Below are 22,921 nucleotides of genomic sequence, written 5' to 3'. Positions count from 1 at the left end.
ACAAAATGCTGGCCTTTGGTCTGATCCAGCAGTGCTTTTTTTATGTTCTTAACAATATTCTCCCCGTTTCATTGCCTGAAAAAAATCAGGCTCATTATTTTAAAAATCAGGTTAATTATTTGATTAACCAGATTTGTTTCTGTCTCTAATTCACATGGTCCCAACTGTTTGTTATATTAAGAAATCTGATACAAACAAAGACAGAAGGTAAAGGAGGAAAGTAATTGAGGGATAAAGCAGTCTAATTCATGCATGAAGGGGTTAATACAATAGAGTAAACTATCCTGCCAGGCTTAGCTATGTCACTTCCCTTACCTTGGGAGGAAATAGGTAATCAAGCCCATAGTTCCCTCCAATCTACCCAGAAACTTCAGCGCAACTGCATGGGTCTTGCCAGCAACTCTTGAGCTCCTATACCAATAATCTAGGAACTAAGTTAAGTTTTACTACCTGTGCAACTTTTTCTGAATGCTGCATGGCAAAGCACATGAATATGACCTTTGGAGAGTTTGTAAGTAAACCATTTTTAACTTGCCAAACATGTGGTCTTGGAACTTGGAAGGGCATTTTTAAAGGTATAGCAGCTGTTATTCCCACGCTTTGCTTTGCTACGTATCTTGTGATTCTAAACATTTTGCTGGGATTTTCTCGCCTAAGAGTACTTGCCCCAAATTTGGATCTTGGCATTCTGCCACTAGGCTACAGCCCTTTCCCTGCCTGAGGCAGAACAAATGCATTTCCCACACCCAAAGGCATGGTGCTCTGTATGTGGTATGTGGTACATACTGCCTCTGTATGTGGTATGTGGTACATACATGTAGTATGTGGTACATACTGCCTTACATCAGCAATGATGCTCACATGCCGGGGTATATACCTAATGGCTTTTTATGCACCAGTCTGGAACCTTTTGCATGTTTACTTGTCTATCTTTCAAACTATTATTTGTGCATATTTATTTATATTTTAAAAATAGCATACCACTGTGTCATAGCAAAGAGGTTTACAGCAATAAATCTTTAAAACCATACAATAAAACCCATTATAAACTTAAAAACAGACATCAGCTAGCCATTGTGGTTAATTAACCATTGTAGAAGGCTGTATTCTGAATTGCCTGCATTCACCTGGTTGGCATAGGAGGCAACAAGAAGGTTTTTTATTATCATAGAATCGTGGAATTGGAAGGGACCCCAGTCATCAGGTCACCAACTCCCTGCAATGCAGAAATATTTTGATATTTTGTCTTTTTCTACTCGATATAAAATTCATAATATAAGAATAATTATAGTGTTATTTTGGTACCTGAATCAGAGCATTTCGCAAGTACCTCTCTGAATTTCTAGCAGTAAGAACAGGAGTGGTTGCTTACCTTCATTCATTTCAGTGTGTCTACTCTGAGTACAACTAGTTTTCACCATGTGATAACAAATTGAAAAGCTAATGCTTTTCTGCCTCTTTCATGTCACCCAGAGCCAGCCACTAGATCTGACCATCTCACTCTGCCTAATGATAGGGGCGGCCTGTTTAACTCCAGTCATCTAAAAGGTCTATGAACGCGGCCCTATTAGACTTGATGGGTTTTTGTTTTATTGTCTTGCTTTGTACATAAGGCCTGCATTTTATCACTGAGGCAATGGATGAGACAGACATTTTGTCTGCCTTTGCCGTGATTCAGGAGTCGACTTTGGGAGAGTAAACACTCTCTTGGCAACTAGAATAACGGTGTTCCATTTCTCTGATGGGCTTAGACATCCATATTCCCAGCAGGCCCCTCTCCCTCTCTGTATTTATTTTGGGACTCCTTCTCCGCCTCTGGACTTCGAGCCTTCTTTGTTGCTTTTTGTTTGTTATCATCACCGACAGATGCCCTTAGAGCAAACAAAAAGGGAAGGGGTGTAAGTAGAGGAGCACACGGCGCAGGCATGAAACCTGCATGATATGCAGACGGTGGAATTTGCTGCCACAGGAGGCCACTGATGCTAATTGGGTTTAATAAAGGATTAAATTGCTTGAGGACCAATAACCCCATTAGCGGCTACGCATGCTAAGAGAAAAGTCTTCGCATTGCGTGCCGCACGAACTAATATGATCTCCGGGAGGGCAGCCGATAAACATCCCCTTCCTTTCTCCATCACTTAGCACAATAGGACAGGTCAGCCTTGCAAAATCCCACTCCTTTGGGGTGAATAATGTTTTCCGACATATGGAGAAAACACTATTTGCTTCCCCACCTTTCCAGAGCCTCCTCCCGCCAGTCCTCACTGCAATAATCATTGAATAGGTAGGGTTACATTGCTACCCTCTCACAATTTTTTACAGACTGTTCAAACTCATGGCGGGAGGCAGGGCGTTGTGTTAATTTCATCGTAAAATCACCAAAGACTAACAAATATACTGGACATTGACTTTCAGGAGTCAGAGCTGCCCACTTTTATCAGATGCATGAAGGCATCACTTAAGTATGTATTTGCAGACCCTCCAAGTGTCCCTATTTTCCAGGGACATCCCTCATTTAGAGAAGTTCTCCCGGCTTCTGATTTGATCCCACCTTTCCTTAGGACGTCCCTATTTTCATTGGAGAAATGGTGGAGGGTATGGAGTTATTTGACTGCCGAGCCGTCTGAAGGCAATCCTGTATAGGGAAGTTTTTTTAAATGTTTTATTATGTTTTTATATATGTTGGAAGCTGCCCAGAGTGGCTGGGGCAACCCAGTAATATGTGTGGAGTATAAATAGTAAAATTATAGTTATGGAATGGGATGTCCCTATTTTCATCGGAGAAATGTTGGAGGGCATGTATTTGTGTATTGTTGGCACCCATCTGCCTCAAGATACAATGGAGTGCACTTCCAGGGGTGAAGTCAAACCACAGTGTTAACAGCACTGAAGTGATTTCCTGGGGGCACAAGCCTGGGCAGTGTGTATGGAAGTCCTTGGTTGCCCAGATGAAAAGATCCCCCTCTCATCCTTGCTGATGTGGTCCAAAGGAAAGCAGAGTAATGTGTTTGACACCAGCTTAGCTGCAGGAGTTGCCAGGAGGAGGCCTACAAGGCGCCATCTTAGGGACTCTGTTCTGGATTTGTATAGGGTTTACTCCTTAGCCTTCTCCTCAAGATATCCTGGAAAGCAGAGGTGGTTTAGGATCACAGTTATCTTTCTCCTAGATGGGCTCCCTTCCGAGGTTGACAAGCCCATCTGCCCCTCGCTTCCCTCTGCAGCACATGCAGAAACCACCTTTTTGGCCATTGGGCCCACCGTTGGTTGACATTTCTTCCTTCAAAAGCTCACGTCATCCACCAGACATGGAGACAATATCCATGGTTAGGACTGGAGCTTGTACATACTGTAAAACCAAGTGGAGCACATCCTGATCAAAAACAAACTGTTTGTGTGAAAAGCCGGGAATTGGACTTGCACCACACCACGTATCACTAGCTGTGGACAAAGCCCTGCAGCGGACTTCCGTTTCGTGGGATTTGGGCCCCCGTTTCCCCTCCCACCTGATATTTTTGTTTAAATATTTGTTTACTTCATGCTCCTGTTATTCCAAAGTCTTCCCAGACAAACTGTACTCTGCCTGCTAAGCAAAGAGAGAGCGAGAGACTGACTGAGAGGAGAACTGAGCCGCGACGCAGGGGTCCGGAAAGGAACTCAAGTTGTGCTTCATACGGGGACTTCCTGTGGTTCAGCAGGGACACAGAATAAGGCATGGGAGTTTGCAGGGGAAGCAAAGCACCGGCAGAGGTGAAGGAGGCCGTTTTCCTCAGGAGGAAGATCACCCTCACCCGCGTCATTGCCTTGGGGGTGGGCACCATGGTGGGCAGCGGCATCTTCATTTCCCCCAAAGGAGTCTTGCAGAACTCAGGCAACGTGGGGGTCTCCTTACTGGTGTGGCTGGCTTGTGGGATCCTATCACTATTTGGTGAGTTGTTTGGCTGCTTCGTGGTTTAATTTCCTTTTTCACATACACCCTCATGTGATAGACAAAAATCCCATGACTGCAATCATGGAGCAGGAATTCTAACAATCATAAAGGGGGAAAGCCTCCTCTCCCACCCCAGCGTGTGGCAATTGCGGTATAACAACTTAGGGTGTGTCCTCTTGGGGATGATGGAACCTCAAAATGGGCTTCTGTGGAGGACAGTGGGAGAATCACACACACACACCAATATTAAATTCAGTTCTCCACATTTCCACATCAGTTTGTGATTTATTTATTTTTTAAAATAGTCCTCATGAAATTTCATCCACATTTTAGTGTGAATTTTTCCTTAATATACACAATTCTGTATGCAATGTTGTACAATGCACATATTTTTTGGGCAAAGCATATTTTATTATGTATATTTACCCTAATACAATGCATTTTTGTATGCTATTTCCACAAATATATCCATTTTTGTGCACACATTACCTTAGTATATAAATTTTTTGTACGCATTACTTGACTGGAGAATTGCATTATTGCTGTTACTTTTACTATTATTACTATTACTATTACTATTAAATGTCTGGATGGAGGATAGCCTGGTTTCAGTTGTCAATACTCTGGCAACCTCCAGGTTAGACTACTGCAATGTGTTGTGTGTGGGGCTACCTTTGAAGATGGTTCAGAAACTACAACTAGTGCAAAATGCAGAAGCTCAATTGTTAACAGGCTCAAGACGGCATGAACATATAACACTGGATCTGGCCTGACCACAAAGGCTGCCAATTTGTACTGGGTTCATTTCAAAGTGCTGGTTTTATATGGCTTGGGACCTCTAAAGGACCACCTGCCCGCATAGGAACCGAACCCTGAGATCATCATCTGAGGCTCTTCTTTGAGTCACAAAAGAGAACGAGCTTCTTCTGAAGTAGCTCCCCATCTATGCAACTCTCTCCCATGGAAGGCCCGACTGGTATGAATGAACTTTGTCAACATTTTGGTACCAAGCAAAGATGTTGATTTTCCCGGGCATTTGGGTAGCACCAGTGATTGGATGTGTTTACGTTGATTATATTTTTAATATGCTTATGTATTTTCTACCATACTTTATTCTTGCAATTGGTTTGGAACTGTCTGTTTTGGGAAGGTTGCACGCTAGAACTCGGTTTGCCTTTTACCCGGTTTGCCTTTTCGTATTAATCTTTTTGTTCTCATTATATTTTTATGGGGGTTGGTTAGTTGTATTTTATAATCGTTATACTGCTTTTATGTTGCTAAGAAACATGTTTTTTTTCCTTTTAATAAAGAAGTGGGCTAGAAATTTATTGGAGAGAGGCCCATGTGCAGAGGCAGATTTAGGGGAGTGTGACTGGTTCAGTCGTACTGCATGCAGAACCTCGGGGGGCCCTACAGAAAAGTGGGGGATGCTCAGTATTGGTGTTGTCCAGGATGCTGCTGAAATTTGAGACCCTGAAGTCCTCCACTGCCATCTGGGGAGGTTTGAATCCCAATGTGGCCATGCAGCCACTGGGTGACAGTGGGACATTCATCATCTATCAACCCAACCAGGATTATTGTGAAGATAAAAAGTGGGGGCTCCTTTGAATGAGAACCGGACAAAAGAATGGAAATTACCACTACTACTACTACTGATGATGATGATGATGATGATTATGCATCTCAGTTCTAAATATCCTTCCATTGCTACCAGTCCAACTTATTTTAGTGCAACTGAATTTCATATCAATGTGCTTAGAATTAGGGATATTACTCATCAGATAAGGGTGATGGTGATGATAAGAAATGCACACAGGGTTTACATTTTAAACATTTTCTTTCTAGGAGCCCTGTCCTATGCAGATCTTGGAACATGTATCACCAAATCCGGCGGTCATTACATTTACCTGCTAGAGACACTTGGGCCACTGCCTGCTTTTCTAAGATTATGGGCGGAATTTGTTATGATCCGGTAAGGGCAGCCTCAACTTCCCATTGTTGTGTGAGAAGGGGGAGGTTCTCCGGAGGGACGGAGGGGGTTTTACTGGGAGTTTTGTGTCTCTTTAAATCTCTCAACAGGGGCACTGTTCCAGCTGTGTTTTTAAAAGCAGCCAGCTGGTGGATGCAGCACCACTGAGATCTAACAAATGGCTGCAAGGGAGGGGAGAGGGAAAGGAATCTAAGAAAGAGATGGGGGGGGGGAATGAATGAAATAATAGAGAAAGCCCTATGGGAGAATAAAAACAACATACACACACAAACATGCACACACAGCCTTTCTTTCAGTCATGACATGAGATAGATGAATATTTTCTTCCAATAAGAAGACCACCACTGTACTTTTTTGCAGCAGCCACAACAAAAGGTCTTGTTCTATTGAAATCAGTTTGATATATGATCTGCCCCTCCACCAATACCAGATAGCTACTAGATAAACAGAGCCGTCTGCCGCAGAACATCTGGGAGCTGCTTTCCCTGAGGAGAGGGATCTCACCGCTTGCAGCACCAGGACAGAGCAATGCAAACACATGGGCCCACTACCCTATTTCAGTGCAAATACAAGAATACACACACACACACACACACACACACACACTCATACTCATCGACCACCCCACCAAGGTCAGGCCCATCCGTTCAAAGCTTGTTCCCTTTTGTGTTTGTTTTGCGTGTGTTGTCACAAATGCTGCAGAATTTAGAGGAGAAAGCGGGGTTGGGAGCTGGGGAAATCATTCTACCTCATACCAGAGGGGGAGTTGATGGAGCCTATTGTAAAAGACTGGCCAATGGCCATCAAAAGGCTTTGAAAATAATCCTAGCGGGATGTTGGTGAGGCTCTGATCACCACATTTCAAGGCCTTTTGCTCCATCCCGTGCATTTCCCCTGTCTACCCAGGACTGTATGAAGAACCAAGCTGAAAGCTCCCCAATGAATACTATGGGCCAAATGTAGAACGGAGAAATGAAACCCAACCCCTTACCACTTGGAGTGGGGCTTCATTTCCTATCACTTTTCAGAGCAGTGCAAAATCCACTGTCAGGATTGGGGGCAGCACACCATCAACAAACACAACACGTATCTTCCCCGCCCCCCATGGGGGGCAGCAGCACCAGGGCATTCTTTCATCAGCCTCACCAGCCTTTTGCTTTTCCCATAATACCATGGGGCATCTCGGGCATACTGAGGAAAAACCTGGGTTCTTATTTTGGTGGTTGGATCACCATTCTCTCCCCTGGTCTCCAAAGCAACATTAGTTCAACAGTTCAAATGAAATGGTGGCGGGCTATTGAAAGAAAATGGTTTTGGTCTATGGTTTGCCCTGAAATCAGAATCCCTAACCATGGCTGGGGTCCTGGCCTGAGGGCAACCTGTGGCCTATCTGATTTGGATAAAGGTAAAGGTAAAGGTACCCCTGCCCGTACGGGCCAGTCTTGACAGACTCTGGGGTTGTGCGCCCATCTCACTTAAGAGGCCAGGGGCCAGCGCTGTCCGGAGACACTTCCGGGTCACGTGGCCAGCGTGACATCGCTGCTCTGGCCAGAGCCAGAGCCAGAGCCGCACACGGAAACGCCGTTTACCTTCCCGCTGGTAAGCGGTCCCTATTTATCTACTTGCACCCGGAGGTGCTTTCGAACTGCTAGGTTGGCAGGCGCTGGGACCGAGCAGCGGGAGCGCACCCCGCCGCAGGGATTCGAACCGCCGACCTTTCGATCGGCAAGCCCTAGGCGCTGAGGCTTTAACCCACAGCGCCACCTGCGTCCCGTACTGATTTGGATAAGATTGCATTATTATTATTTTTGTTTCCTGCAGTTTAGAAATGGAAGGCTGTAATTGCCTGCCCTTTCACTTGGCAGAAAGGGAGTCTCACAGCTTCTCATTCGGATCCTGGAATTGTAGAGTTGGAGAGGGACCAATGGTCATCTAGCCCAACCTCCTGCAAGGCAGGAATCACAGCGAAACAATCCCAGACAGATGGCTATCCAACCTCCTTCCATGAAGGAGAGTCCACCACATTCTGAGGTACAGTGGTACCTCAAGTTACAGACACTTCAGGTTACAGACTCCGCTAACCCAGAAATAGTACCTCGGGTTAAGAACTTTACCTCAGGATGAGAACAGAAATCGTGCGGCGGCAGCGGGAGGCCCCATTAGCTAAAGTGGTACCTCAGGTTAAGAACAGTTTCAGGTTAAGAACGGACTTCCAGAACAAATTACGGTAAGTTATTAACCTGAGGTACCACTGTAGTCATTCCCCTATCAGACAGCTCTTAATGTCAGAAAGTTTGCCAGAAATTTCTTCCCAGTCCTCAATCCATGCTTTGGAAGAGTGTCTGAATGTCTTCATTTGTGGTTGTTTTAGAAGAGCAGACATCAACAGGAGCAGACAGAAAACATAGGTGAGAGGGAGACAAAGTTGCCAGAGAAAAGACCAAAATAAAATAAATGTTTTTGCCATTGTTTCATTTTCCAGACCTGCAAATATGGCTGTGGTGTCCTTGGCATTTGGTCGGTACTTAATCGAGCCTTTCTTCGCCCCATGTAACGTCCCTCCTTTGGCTGTGAAACTTATCACCACTACAGGAATCAGTGAGTACCAAAGAGAACTAAATATATAAGGTTGCAAGTTAATCCTAAATGATGATGTTGTTGTTGTTGTTTAGTCGTTTAGTCATGTCCGACTCTTCGTGACCCCATGGACCAGAGCACGCCAGGCACTCCTGTCTTCCACTGCCTCCCGCAGTTTAGTCAACCTCATGCTGGTAGCTTCGAGAACACTGTCCAACCATCTCGTCCTCTGTCGTCCCCTTCTCCCTGTGCCCTCCATCTTTCCCAACATCAGGGTCTTATCTTCTCATGAGGTGGCCAAAGTATTGGAGCCTCAGCTTCAGGATCTGTCCTTCCAGTGAGCACTCAGGGCTGATTTCCTTCAGAATGGATAGGTTTGATCTTCTTGCAGTCCATGGGACTCTTAAGAGTCTCCTCCAGCACCATAATTCAAAAGCATCAATTCTTTGGTGATCAGCCTTCTTTATGGTCCAGCTCTCACTTCCGTACATCACTACTGGGAAAACCATAGCTTTAACTATACGGACCTTTGTTGGCAAGGTGATGTCTCTGCTTTTTAAGATGCTCTCTAGGTTTCCTAAATGTACCTGCCAAATATTACTACATTTCTCACTGCCTCTTGTACATTTGCAGATATTTCCACAGCAAAATATCATAAATGTGCCAAGAAAGTTCACAAATAAAGCAAATCTTCATAGCTTATAATACTTGCTGGCTACCCCCACTTTAATCCCTTACTTAGCCTCATTGAGAAACTGCCTTTCATTCCCGATAGCTGCATCTCAGTTCACTCTTAGTAGTCCATATGTTGTTGGACTACAGTTCCCATCATCCATTCCCATTAGCCATGCTGACTAGGGTGGCTGGAAATCGGGATCCAGAATGTTTGGAGGGCACCACATTTGCTACTCCTGCTCTATACTAAGAAAAGAGGTTCCCAGTGCCGTATGATAAGTTCTCCTCAATTCACAATCCTAACCTTGTCTACTCAAAAGTCATTCCTACTGAATTTAGTGGGGCTTAAACTCAGGTAAGTGGGCTTAGGATGGCAGCCTTAGTTCTCACAGGCCATCCATGAAATGCTGAGAGATTTCTTCCTGCTGTCTTTAAAAAGTTTGCTTGATATATCCAAGGCAGTTTGTAAATGAACAGAAGCTGGTTTTCTTTTTGTTTGATGCTGTCAGCCAGTTGGCAAAGGAAAGGGCTTTTCAAAACCACAGTTAAAAGCTATTTAAAAGCCAGCTAGTTAAAAAACAAAACAAAACAAAACACCACTCACTGGCAATATTTAGAAACAGCAGCGCTCTTGCATGTTTGAAAGCTTCACGCAAACAGTTGTAAACTCCTTCCTTATAGGGCTCCTCAGCCTTTAAGCTACGTGACCAGCAGAAATGCAGGTGCAGCTTTGCTTTATTTATTTTTTTAAAATATTGAGAGGCTGCTGTCTCATTTTTAAAAATATCAGAGCAATTTAAAACAAAAATACCCAAAACCATACAGTAAAAACTCTCTCTCTCTCTCTCTCTCTCTCTCTCTCTCTCTGTGTGTGTGTGTGTGTGTGTGTGTGTTGTTGAAAACAGACATTGATTAGCCATTGTGGAAAGATGTATTCTTAATTGCCTGCACAGGTCTGGCAGAATTTAAGAGTTTTCAGCAGGCATTTAAAAGTTGGCACAGAAAGCACCTGCTGCAGAGATCCGGCAACAGGGATTTATTGATATTTCTGCCAGTCATGCTGGAGTCCTATCAGAAAGCCCCATCAAACTTGTGGGTTTTTTTCTAATGATCAGCACTTTTAGTAAGTAAGCTTGCTGGAGAAGCAGTATTTCCATCTCCATGGGCTGTTATGACACAGAAGCATTTCTGGTTCTGTTTTTTTAATGTCAGCAAAAAGTCAACACTTGCTAGCTGTTCCAAAAGCACAAGCATCACAATCGCAGCCATTCATGGTGATTTCCCTCTCCTCCTTTTTCTTTCTTTCTTTTTCCTAAAAAATATTTATGCGTTTTCCATTTTTCTATTTGCACGTCACATCTCTCTCCTCCTTTCCAGCCCTAGTCATAGTCCTCAACTGCTGGAGTGTGAGCTGGTCTGCCAACATACAGACATTCCTCACAGCCCTCAAGATGGTCACGGTTGGTCTGATCATCGTTCCTGGGATGATGGCTCTGGGAAATGGTAAGACTGGCCAGAACCCTCCTACATGGCGTGAAATGAGAAAGGGGCATCAGAAGGGGCGGAAACCGGCAGTGGCAAAAAAATAGGAAAGATGGGGTGGTGAGAGAGACTTGCTAGGAAACAACAGTAGGTTTGATAACAGAATTCTGTGTGGGGTAGGGACACGGGTGGCACTGTGGTCTAAACCACTGAGCCTCTTGGGCTTGCCTATCAGAAGGTTGGTGGTTCGAATCCCCAAGACTGGGTGAGCTCCCATTGCTCTGTCTCAGCTTCTGCCAACCTAGCAGTTTGAAAGCACACCAGTGCAAGCAGATAAATAGGTACCACTGCGGCAGGAAGGTAAACAGCATTTCCGTGCACTCTGGTTTCCGTCACGGTGTCCCATTGCACCAGAAGCGGTTTAGTCATGCTGGCCACATGACCCAGAAAGCTGTCTGTGGACAAACGCCAGTTCCCTCAGCCTGAAAAGCGAGATGAGCGCCGCAACCCCATAGTCGCCTTTGACTGGATGGAACCGTCCAGGGGTCCTTTACCTTTTTTTCTGTGTGGGGTACTTTTCCAGACTCATAGAATTGTAGAGTTGGAAGGGACCAACTCTAGTTCAACCCCCTGCAACGCAGGAATTTTGCCCAATGTGGGGCTCAAACTCACCACTCTGAGATTAAGAGTCTCATGCTCTACCAGCTGAGCTATCCCACTTGAGCCCCAGGTAGCTTTTACGCATCCATGGTTCTACTGAGGGCCAAGCTCTACATACAGCCTACAAAGTAGGCACTCTGCTCCCTTACTCACCCCAGGATACTGAAGTGATCTCAGGCCTAGGTGGCGGATGTGGTCTTTCAGGCATCTCTAGTAAGCCCCTGGGACTCTTCCTAGGCCAAGGGTGGGGAATCGTTTTATCTCTGCAAGCCAACTATGACAGGTGGGGTAACACACCTGCCTATCGAGTGACATTCCCTAGGCCATGCCCCTGCCCTTGGCTGCTTGGGGTGCATCATTCAGACGGTGCCTCTTGCAGGCCTGGCTGATGAGTTGTGTGCCTGTGCCTCTGATTTATACTGTAGAAGAATGAGCATCACATCCATTTCTCCACTCCCTTTGACCTCTGGCCCCAGGCACCCCAGGCCTGTGGCCCCTGGAAAAGTCCCCACAGGGGAAAGTAACCTTTAAGCTGAAAAAGGGCTCCCTGTTCATGTCAAGGTGTGGAGTTTTATGTGTGCAGAAACTGCCAGTAAAAGCTGGAATATGCTAGAACAGTGGTTTTCAACCAGTGTTCTGTGGCACCCTGGGGTGGCTTGAATGATGGTCAGGGGTGCCGCAGGCAACACTCGCCTCTGTCCCTCTTTCCTTCCCTCTCTCCTCTGAGGCCTCTCCTGTCTCTGCCTCCCATAGGCTTGCACAGATGTTTGTTGCAGCAGCTCTGACCACAAACTCCCCAGACAAATGGTGTCTCTGGGGCTGGCCAGGGGGTGCTTTCCAGGCCCCTGTGGGGCAGTGTGAGGAGGCATCTCTCTTTGGGGCAGGGTGGGTAGCTCAAAGACCAGGGGCAGCAGCTGCAGCTGCCCAGAGGACTCCCAAGGAGAGGAGGCTGAGGGAACACTGCACAAGGGAGGGCATTTGAAAAAGGCAAATGGTGATATAACTGGGCTCCTGAGCCCCACTGGGGTGCCGCAGAAAGAATGTAGTTGTTCAAGGGAACTGCAGACTCAGAAAGGTTGAAAACCTCTCTGCCAGAACATTCTAGCGGGTCTTCAACTTTTCAAAGTGCTCGAAGCGCAGCTGTTGTTTTTCATGCTGTGTGTCTTAGATTAGTCCCAAGGCCATTCAGTGAGCAGTTTCTTCTTCTGACTTCTATGCTTTACTTTCATTTTGCATTTTATATTCGTGTGGCGTAATTTTTCTGCTGAAACTGGTTTTGCTCTAAATGAGCTGAGCTTTTCCTTGCTAGGGAGCTAGCAACAAACTGCACAATTTATGCCTTAGTATATCTCTCCTTAAAGAATTTTTTTCTGCTTTCTGTGTATTTTATTTTATTTTTTGAATCCATGCACCTGCCAAGGTTCTTCTACTCTGCTAATCAAACAATGTCCGGGCGTGTTCCAGGTCTTGGTTCCCAACAGTTCACCCATAGTAGCCAGTTGAAGCCCTAAGGCAGAGAAGATGCATCCACAGCATCTGTAGATACCTTGGGTACCATTTCTCCCCCACTACAGCTCCATGCTGGAGGAGTCTGCACCTGTTGAACTTCTGCATGTTTTGCAGAAACAGAAACAACGATACATGGCCTGATCCAGCCAGTTCTCCTTATGCTCTTATCTGGCTGGGCACAATGGAAAATGCTTCTGATCTAGGATGGTGTCCGCTGATGTATATTCCTGTTCTCGTTGTTTTTCAGGCCACTATGAAAATTTCCAGGACAGCTTTAACACAACTTCGCTGACACTCGAAAAGCTGCCTCTTGCTTTTTACTCTGGGATGTTTGCCTATGGAGGCTGGTAAGTCTTTGAAATTCTAACAGAGCTTTCTACTGTTTGCTCAAATGTCAGAAAGAAAATGCAAATTAAGCAATAAATCAATCAATCTGTACTTTACTCCAGTGCTGGTACAATCCTGGATTGCAGATAATATTTATCTATCTAGTCTGCACCAAATATCTGTTGTAGGCTTGGGATATAACTCACAGTGTCATCTCCCTTTGTTCATTTCTTTTGTGAATTACTGAGGTGATTGTGCTTCACAGCTCATTCCCTTTGGTAATTTTGATGCTGTTTTGTAAGATTCCATAGCTGTTTTCAAAAAGTCTGGTGTGCATTTTTATCTATCTATTTTTATTACAGACATACAATATATGTATACATGGAAAGGAGAATACTTCCGCAAAGTGAAGCTAATATAGCAGGATTCATTATTACTGGGGTCGGGGGGGGGTTAAAAAAGAAAACACACATATGTTGACCTTGTGACTCTTGATTTCTTATTTCAGGTTCTATATAAGCTTTGTAACAGAGGAAATTGTAAATCCTAAACGGTGAGCAAACGGGGGGGGGGGGTCCGTTCTTTTCCGGTGTATGAAACATGTGTTTCCAAAATAATTGAGAGCATCTGAGGGAAAAGCAGACCAACAGAGCAAATGTTGGGAGGCAGAGTCTCTTCAGCAGTGCCCCAAAGAGGAGACTCCCCTTAACTCTAAGGAGTCCACTGGACCTCAGGAAGAGTTTAAAAAAGACTGAGTAAATTGGCATAAGAAGATCTTGCTGAATTAGGCCAAAACCCCATCTAGTTCACCTCATGTTCTCACTGCAACCAACCAGATGCCAATGAGGAATCTCCTGTCTGAAATCCTGGGAAGTTGCTGCCAGTCCGTGTAGCTAATACTCTGCTAGAGGGGTCAATAGTCTGACTCAGTATAAGGCAGCTTCCAATGTTCCTGTCCATTAAAAAGAAGCAGTAGCACAGATGTCAGCTACAACACCCATCCATTCAGCTAAAGCTAAAGGTCAGGGAAAAGCCTTAGCAAGCAGGTGTGTTTTCCATAAACATCAGAAGCATCCACCATTCGGTGCCTTCTGAATCGCAGACAGTGAGAGCCCCACTTCAGTCCAGCTTTCAGATGACACAATGCAGGTTGTGTTGGTATCGGCAAAATCTCCACAGTGGATCTCAGTCATCTCCTGAGTCTGTACAGAGGGAAATGGTCAGCCAGCCCTGAGTTGCTCCAGCTTTATACATTAGCAACACCTTGAAGATGATTCGCTAGGTAACCGTCAGTGCAGTTCCTTCAACAGCCGTGTTCAATACATGAGGCAGTTTGGATAAAAAGAGGGGAAGGGGCTTGTTAGGGTCTGCTATTCTTCTTTTAGGGTTTGTTATTTTCTTTATTATGTTTTTATATGTGCTGGAAGCCGCCCAGAGTGGCTGGGGAAATCCAGGTAGTAAAAAATACTTTTGAACATATATATGATAAACTCAGAGGTGGGAGCAAACACGAAAGGAAACTCCTACTCATTTGAATGGGAAAGGATGAAGTTTGTTCTCATTAGAGAGTAGGAGTAATAATAATAATAATTAGTAGTAGTAGTAGTGAGGCACTCCCTGCATCTTCCAAACTAACCTCAAGGACAGAGTGACCCACAGTCTGTGAATCACAGTGGCTAAGTAGCGCTATCTTGAAAAGGACATATTTAGACATAAAGTTACGTAAAGAAATATAATGCAAGCAACACATAGCAATCCGGCATATAATACGGGGGTCAGGGAGGTCATCAGGCTCCCAAAAGTAGCCTGTTCTTTGAGAAGAGATATGAGTTTCAAGTGTCCCTGTTTTCATCTCTACACCTTTGGCAGGTCTTGTATATTTGGTGCTAGCTTACAAGATAGGAAGTGTGGGAAGATAGAAGGCTCCTTGAAATGTGGACCAAATAAAATTCCCAACTGTCTTTATTTTCCTATTTTTGCAAATGCCCTCTACATTATTGAAGGTGGGTTGCCACACAGGGTCAAGGGAAATCTTTCTCTAAAATGGAACTGTGTATAAGAGAGGCTGCTTTTCTTCAGTGGTGTCTTCAGCCAGTGTGGTGTAGTGGTTAAGAGCGGTAGTCTTGTAATCTGGGGGACCGGGTTCGCTTCCCCGCTCCTCCACATGCAGCTGCTGGGTGACCTTGGGCTAGTCACACTTCTCTGAAATCTCTCAGCCCCACTCACCTCACAGAGTGTTTGTTGTGGGGGAGGAAGGGAAAGGAGAATGTTAGCCGCTTTGAGACTCCTGAAGGGGAGTGAAAGGTGGGATATCAAATCCAAACTCCTCTTCTTCTTCTTCTTCTTCTTCTTCTTCTTCTTCTTCTTCTTCTTCTTCTTCAGGAATATCCCACTCGCTGTAATAGTGTCCTTGGCCGTTGTTACAGGGTGTTACATCCTTACCAATGTGTCTTACTACGCAGTCCTGACTCCACATGAGATTCTCAACTCTAACGCAGTAGCTGTGGTGAGTGTGGCAACTTGCGTGCTATCTGTATTTTTAGACCAGGGGGGCAGAGGAGAAGGAAGATGGTCTAGAAGGCCTATTGGACATAGATTTAAGTAACAGATTGTAAATTCCTAGGGCAGACATCTGTTTCCATGGGCAGCAAAGAGGAAACATACATGCTTTGCTAAACAACATTTGTTCGAGGAAGAATCTTTAAATTGTGCACCTATAAATGAGCAAACCAGACAGAATACAGAGTACTCCTAGATTTTTTATTCTCTCCAGATCAATATACGGTACCTTTATTCAGCATAAAGCAGCAATTTATGTATTGTCCTTCAACTGTCTGGACACAAATTTGGATAGGCCTTTTCGGCTGATGTGCTGACCTCTTCTAGTTTTGACTTATTTCACAGGTGGCCTCTGCTGGCCGCAGGGCTGTGGCAGTTTTCAAATGTTTTGCACTGTCTAGTGACATGCACAACTACTGTACCTTCCTGTTGGACAGAAGTTGTGTACTCAATGCAATGAGCGCCTGGCTCTCCGAGAACGACTTTTGTCACTTGAGGCCAAATATATATTTCTCTCTCCCATCCTGGGCTGGCCCAGTTTTTGCTTTTTTATTTATTTGCAGTTGTTGTTGACATCTGTCTGTCTCCCGAGACAATGGAGGAGTGTACCTTTGGGAGTGTCAAACTGTTGCAGAGTTAAAGCGCCGTCTGCGGCTGCAGAGACTGATATGGGAGAGACATGTTTTGTTGCAGCAGGGGCAGGTGAAGGCATACAGTTGTGCTGCTGCAGAAGCACCACGGTGTGTGTTTTTTCTGTGCTCCTTCCAGCGGTCATTCCTCCTCTGGTCATCGCTGTGGATACACAACCTGTCTGTCTCCAGGCACTGCAGTTGTCTGCAAGGGATTCCCACACAGCAGGGTTGATATTGCCAGCCAATATCCCTCCTTTTCCTCCCAGAAGCTCAAGTGACCTAGATTGTTCTCCAGCTCCTTGTTTAAACCCCACAACAACCCTGTGGGGTAGATTAGGTTGAGAGGCAGCGACTGGCTCACATGGCTCGCTGGGAATTTGAACCATAGTTTCCCAGGTCCTAGTCAGACACTCTAACCACTATACTACACTGCCTTCGTTTACTGTATGACATAATGGAAAGTTCCACAGAACTCAAAGAATGGTACCCTATGATACTGTTGGTTGGCCTTAATGATAAGGCTGTCTTGGTTTTCTTCCAGAGTTTTGCTGATAAAGCTTTCAAGAGCATTTCCTCTGTGATTCCAATACTTGTAGCTCTCTCATGTTTTGGTGCTTTGAATGGAGGAATCTTTGCTGCTTCAAGGTAAGGGCTTGACCATTTCAAAGCAAATGTCCTTGTTACAAGAAACTGTTCACAGTTCCTTATATTGTCAGTGTCTCCCTTCTACCAAAATGCTACTGTAGGGAATAATACAGAAAGCAGCCATCCCCCCCCCCCCCTGCAAATCTGTCTTTTGTACAGAAATTCCAGTTCTTATCTCCATTTCACAAACCTATGTAGAAATAATTTCCAAATGCTGGGAAGTTGTGGCTAAAGAAACACAGCACAAACCTAGGCTATAAGAAAAATATTTTTCCACACACCTTAGGAAATAATGCCTATATAGAAAGGGAAAAAAGTCAAGTGCATTGGTATAGTTTAAAGAGCGTTTGCTCCCCGACTTGACATATTGAACTCAGCACACTTCACTTCAATAACGACAGCCATTTTTTGCGAGCTGATATTTCACAAAGAACTTTTCTTAAAAAACCGGTCAGTGGACAGCGAGTGGTGGAAGCTAGAGAACAACTCTGAATAACGTTTACATTTCAGCGATAGGAATATAAATAAAACGAAGTCTTCTCCAAATTTACCAGGTGCAATGCTGCTGTTGTGGGGTTCTCTTTTCCTAGAGTATGTGATATCCCTAACACTTTATGATTTCTAAGGGGGGGGAAGAAATGTTTTCTTTTAACGAAAGGAGTGTTTAACAAACCTCCAGTAAGCATAGCAAAAAAAGGGAGTGGAATTCAATGTGTGATCAACTGGTTTTCTTCCCCAGGATGTTGTTTGCAGCTGCCCGGGAGGGACAGTGGCCAGCTCTTTTTTCAATGATACACCTTGAAAGACACACTCCGCTTCCAGCCTTGATACTAATGGTAAGAGCTTCAAGGTTTGCTTTAGTGTGCGGTTGGACATAAAATGCAGTGTATGGGCCTGGGGGGGGGCGGGGTTTTGCTCTTGGAAGGCTAATGATGTGTAATTTGAAAAGGGGGAGAGCTAAATGTATTAGGCATGTTTCTTAAATGATAGCCAGTGCCAGGCCCTGCATGTACACAAACTCTATAAAGGTAGAATGTTCTCTGTTTCCATGTTCGAAACAAATTGGCCATACCACATTAAGACCCTGGTTTTAGCCTCCATCTTTGGGCAGGTAACGCTTTATCGCATCCTTGGTGTACTTAAAGGATGCTTGTTAGCTACTGAAAGAAGACAGGTGGATAAATGAATTGTCACTATATTTTTGATAAGAACGGCTAAGTTTAGCTGGGGTCGTTTTATATTGTTCTTAAGTGTTACTTGTCTATTTTAGGGTTGCCATATTTCAAAAAGTAAAATTCCTGATATCTGCAAAGTTGTTGAGCTTTTTTTTTTAGGAAACTACCCAAAATTGAAGAGCTTTTTGGGGGAAGCCTGACTCCCAAATACTGATTTGAGCTTTTTGAGCTATTTCAACTGCCTTTTCCATTCCATTGCCATACATCTGGGCTTTCCCTGACAAAATCCCGTCCCCCGACGCCATTTTTATGCCCAGAAAACCAGGACATGTCAAGAATTTTCCTGACATGTGGCAAGCCTAGTCTATTTGTATCTTTTTGTTTCATAGGACTGATTGATACTTTTAAATGTGTTTGTGGGAGGAGGGGGTTATTGTGTTGTTGCTTTTGTTTTAACTATTTAGAGAAGCACTGCCTTAAGGTATCTGGGGTTTAGGGTTTTGTATATTAACACAAGACCCTTGAACCTAGGCTGGTAGCATGTGGGCAGCTGGTGTGGATGTTTCAACAGACATGTTACATGCTGTCGGCCATCTGCCCCCATCAGCAATTTTGTACTAGTTGGGAGTTTCAGGGCCAAGTCCACCATCATGTCTCATCAACTGAAAACGTTCCCATAATTCTGCTCAGTAATAATCGACAAGTGTTATACAGTAATTAGTTACAAGGAAAACCTAAAAGGAGCATGGAAAACTGGTTTTGTATTCTACTGACATATTTCCAACACTGTCATTTTTCTCCATCTGCAGTTGCCATTGATCTACTTGATGGTGTCCATTGGTGACCTCTATGGGCTGTTGAACTTCTATAGCTTTTCACGCTGGTTCTTCATAGGACTTGCCACCCTGGGGCTCATGATACATCGTTATCGGCATCCAGAACTGCCAAGACCCTTTAAGGTAAGAAGACTAAAGATAGTGGATACAGGGAAGGGTAAATTTGTGCTTCTATCTTTTACCTAGCTAAAGAGCACAAAAATCCAAACATATTGGCCCAGCTCAGACATAAAGCTCAAGTGGTTTGTTGCTCTCACCCTGTAAGATCTCATACTGAAACCATGGTTTTATCTGCCAGACTAAGCCTTGACCCCAGGGAGGATTACCCAATACAGGACCCATTTTTCATCTTGTAAGCAGAGAGATGGGGAAACTGCCTTAACCACAATTTGCTTAATAAATGTTTTGATATCCATTTGCAGCTAATCTTTAACTACCTCTTATATGGTCAAGTGTAATGCTTAACCATGGTTAAGGAAAGCAAGTCACAATGAAGTATGTCTGAAGCCATTATTTTATAAGCTGCTTAGGGGAATTTCATTGCTGGACGGCCATATTCTGTAAATATTGGGTTACATAAGCAGAAGCAAAGTGTGACCTTGCTCACAGGCTACTAACTGAACAAGAACAAAAGGGAATCACGGATCCATTAGAAGCCAAAAATAGGAGAAGGGGAGAAAAATGCCACCATAACATGCCAGTATTTGGGAAGAAGCCATAAAGAAACCCTAAACCAGCTCCTTTTCCTGCACTTTATTAAAACTAGAGGATGGAGACATTGTTAAGAGGGTTGTTGTTGTTGTTTTTAAGTGCTTTGTATAGGCATGAGTTACGGTCCTTTCCATCTCTCAGATTAAATATACTACTCTTCTCCATGTTCAAAACATGTTTCTTTTTTGCATTTATGCTTCATGCAGAACTTTATTTTCCGATTTGACCCTTTTTCCTTTAGGTGCCTTTGTTTTTCCCACTAGTGTTCACAATAGCCTGTTTCTGCATCGTGGGAACATCCCTGTATTCAGATCCTGTGAACACCAGCATTGGCTGTGCTGTGACTCTGTCTGGCTTGCCCGTCTACTATCTGGTGGTACAGAAGGCTAGGATCCCAGGCTGCTTCACATCCATGTTCAGTAAGTATGGCATCAGCTATGGTAGCTCAGAAATGTGAAAGGGAAGCTTCAAAATTAGCGTAAATGAGGCCCGATTTCACATGTGGCACATGGCACTGTTTGTGGCTCACAGGCCGTCCAGAGGAGTTCTGCATCACCAAAGAGTTGGGGACGAAGTTCCCTCTGTCCTTTTATAGACTATAGAGCTGCAAATGCCAACATCTGTGCAGCAGAAACTATGCTCAGTTTAGGACGGACAACAATCATATGTGAAACTTCTCCCTGAAATTAAGCTAGTACTCTGATTGTTATTATTTATTGAATTTTTATACCACCCTTCATCCAAAGATCGCAGGGTGGTTTAGAGTATAAAAGCCACAAAAATACACACCATAACAACAAACCGCCCTGAGATCTTTGGATGCAGGATGGTATATAAATTTAATAAATAATTGTGATAACATGCACAGTCCTCCACAGTAAATTGGGCCTGTCGCATTGGCTGTGATTGACGACTTCCCCTTGTCACACATATAAGGACCCAAAAAGCACTGTACTTACCTTATGAAGTTTTGGTAAAGACACGAAGAAGATAAACCAATGCATGTATAATACTGCTTAGAGCTCAACCACAGGAAAAGTTAAGAATATGTCTAGTTTGAATGAACTTGGAAGAGACTGGAGAAGAAATCTTCAGGAAGGCGTTCCTCAAGACTACTTCACAAATGTTAGCAAGTATATATACCTATCTGTATAGTGTATGGCTCTGCCCTGTTAACTACCAAGAGGCATGCTAATAATTTTAATTGCATGTAAACAGGAAGTGAAACCAGATAGCTTCTCTCACACTTCATAGGGAATAGCAGGTTCACAATGTGGACCACGATATATCTGATGTGTGAAGCAACCAGAGTTTTGTGTTTTCGCTGAAGAACACCAAATGATGCCTCTCCCAAAGTAAACTTTTCCTCTGATTTCCTTGTTGCATTTGTCTAGATTCCATCACAGTAAAATTGCAGATCCTGATGAAAGTGGTGCCCCAGGATGTCCTAACATACTGAAGAATGTGCATCCCTAGGACCTTTCAAATCTGTTCTTTGGGAGCTCCTCACACTCCAACCATGTGGGATACGCCTCCAAGTCCACTTTTAAACAAGAAGGGAGAAAACTGTGGCAAGCCATTCTTTCCTTACCAATGATTAGCCAGAGCGTTTGGATATCAGAAATTTAAAGGGTGGTCTTGTTTTGGGCAAAAAACATAACCCAGTTCTGCTTAGATCAGGAGTGGGAAGCCTCAAGTCTCTCTGTCAGGCCTTAAGACTCTTTCTAGACCACATCTCTCATCAGCCTTGCTCTCTGCATCCTCCCAGGGGGCTTTTGCCCTTGAACTACGATCATGCCCTCCTACTTTTCTGGATAGAGTCTGTGAAGAAATCTCCAACTTTTGCATGGTTGGAATGTTAGGCCAGTATTCCAGTCTCAGTATATAGGCTACTAGAGCAGAAAAATTGGAACAGACCAATGGTAAATCTAGTACAAGGGTTGTTAAACTGTGCTCCACAGACCACCAAGGGTCTGTGAGCTTTGTTCAGGTGGTCTGCAGTTGTTCTGTTAAAACAATGGAAAAGCATACAGCATCTACATTACACTTGCTACAATAGGTGGCGGGGGGGGGAGCAGTCTGCCAAGACCCTCGGCCATTTTCAAGTGATCCATGGAGCAAAGAATTTGGGAACCACCAACAGAGTGGATACCAGACTTTATAGTGTATTAAAAGCTGGTGCCCGGCTGAGGAAGCTTGCATATCTACGTGTAGAAAACCAGTGAAAATGGAAAATTCAGTATGATCTCACCTTGCTACAGACATAGCAAAATTAACGTTGCTTAAGAACGGTTTACTGGATTTTCAAGGTAATCCGCATACAGGGGATACTTTCCTGGGATGGGTGGAACAGATAATGGGTTATTCATTTAAGGGTAGCCCTGGTTACCAGGAGAATGATGGAAACACAGTACACTGGTGCCCCGCAAAACGAATGCCTCGCAAGACGAAAAACCCGCTAGACGAAAGGGTTTTCCGTTTTGGAGGCGCTTCGCAAAACGAATTTCCCTATGGGCTTGCTTCGCAAGACGAAATGTCTTGCGAGTTTTTCTGACTTTTTTTTCCTCCCCCCCCCTTTTTCTAAGCCGCTAAGCCGCTTATCTGCTTATCCGCTAAGATGATAAGCCGCTAAAAGCCGCTAATCCGCTAATAGCGCTAATCCGCTAAGATGTCAATGGGCTTGCTTTGCAAGACGAAAAAACCGCTAGACGAAGAGAATCGCGGAACGGATTCTTTTCTTCTTGCGAGGCACCACTGTATATTCAAGAACAAGTGACTTGGTAGAGATGTTAAGGTGCCATTTTAAGATTAGTGGACTGTACTTAAAAATACATTTAACCTTGGAGGAGCTCAAGTGGTAAGTCAAGTGGTAGCTTATCTATGGTAAAAGAGCTGTTGCCAAAATGACATTTGGTGGAGCTGCCTAATTCAACACTTACAGCATGTGAAACTAAAAAACACACAAATAAACATTTGTGTCTAGTCCCAAATACTTGCATTCACCAATGACTCAGTAGCCACAGAAACTGAGGAAGTTGCTCCTCCTGGATAAGCTCTCACATCAAATTAGTGAGTCTTACTCATCCTGAAGAATTCCTTCTATCGTGGAATGCTTTTCTAGCATACAGAGAACTAAAATAATAGGCTGCAATTCTAAGACCATGTACCTGTAAGTGAGTCAAATTGAACTTAATGGAACTTACTTCTGAGTAGAT

General features: G+C 44.1%; 1 protein-coding gene across 1 annotated transcript; it reads left to right on the top strand.

The window, feature by feature from the left end:
- The first annotated feature begins 3,433 nt into the window (after window positions 1-3,433).
- On the top strand, window positions 3,434-21,500 carry LOC307225755 (cystine/glutamate transporter-like). Its single transcript, XM_079993866.1, has 12 exons — window positions 3,434-3,925; window positions 5,774-5,900; window positions 8,401-8,516; window positions 10,548-10,673; window positions 13,069-13,168; window positions 13,657-13,701; window positions 15,531-15,654; window positions 16,881-16,984; window positions 17,724-17,820; window positions 18,969-19,118; window positions 19,948-20,125; window positions 21,101-21,500. Exons 1-12 carry the CDS (start codon window positions 3,712-3,714, stop codon window positions 21,163-21,165), a joined length of 1,446 nt encoding a protein of 481 aa, XP_079849992.1. The 5' UTR covers window positions 3,434-3,711; the 3' UTR covers window positions 21,166-21,500.
- The last annotated feature ends 1,421 nt before the right edge of the window (window positions 21,501-22,921 follow it).

This window comes from Podarcis cretensis (assembly GCF_951804945.1).
Source record: "Podarcis cretensis genome assembly, chromosome: 10".
Lineage (NCBI taxonomy): Eukaryota > Metazoa > Chordata > Lepidosauria > Squamata > Lacertidae > Podarcis > Podarcis cretensis.
The sequence above is the reverse complement of the archived record's forward strand: the minus strand, read 5'-3'. Positions and strand labels throughout refer to the sequence as shown.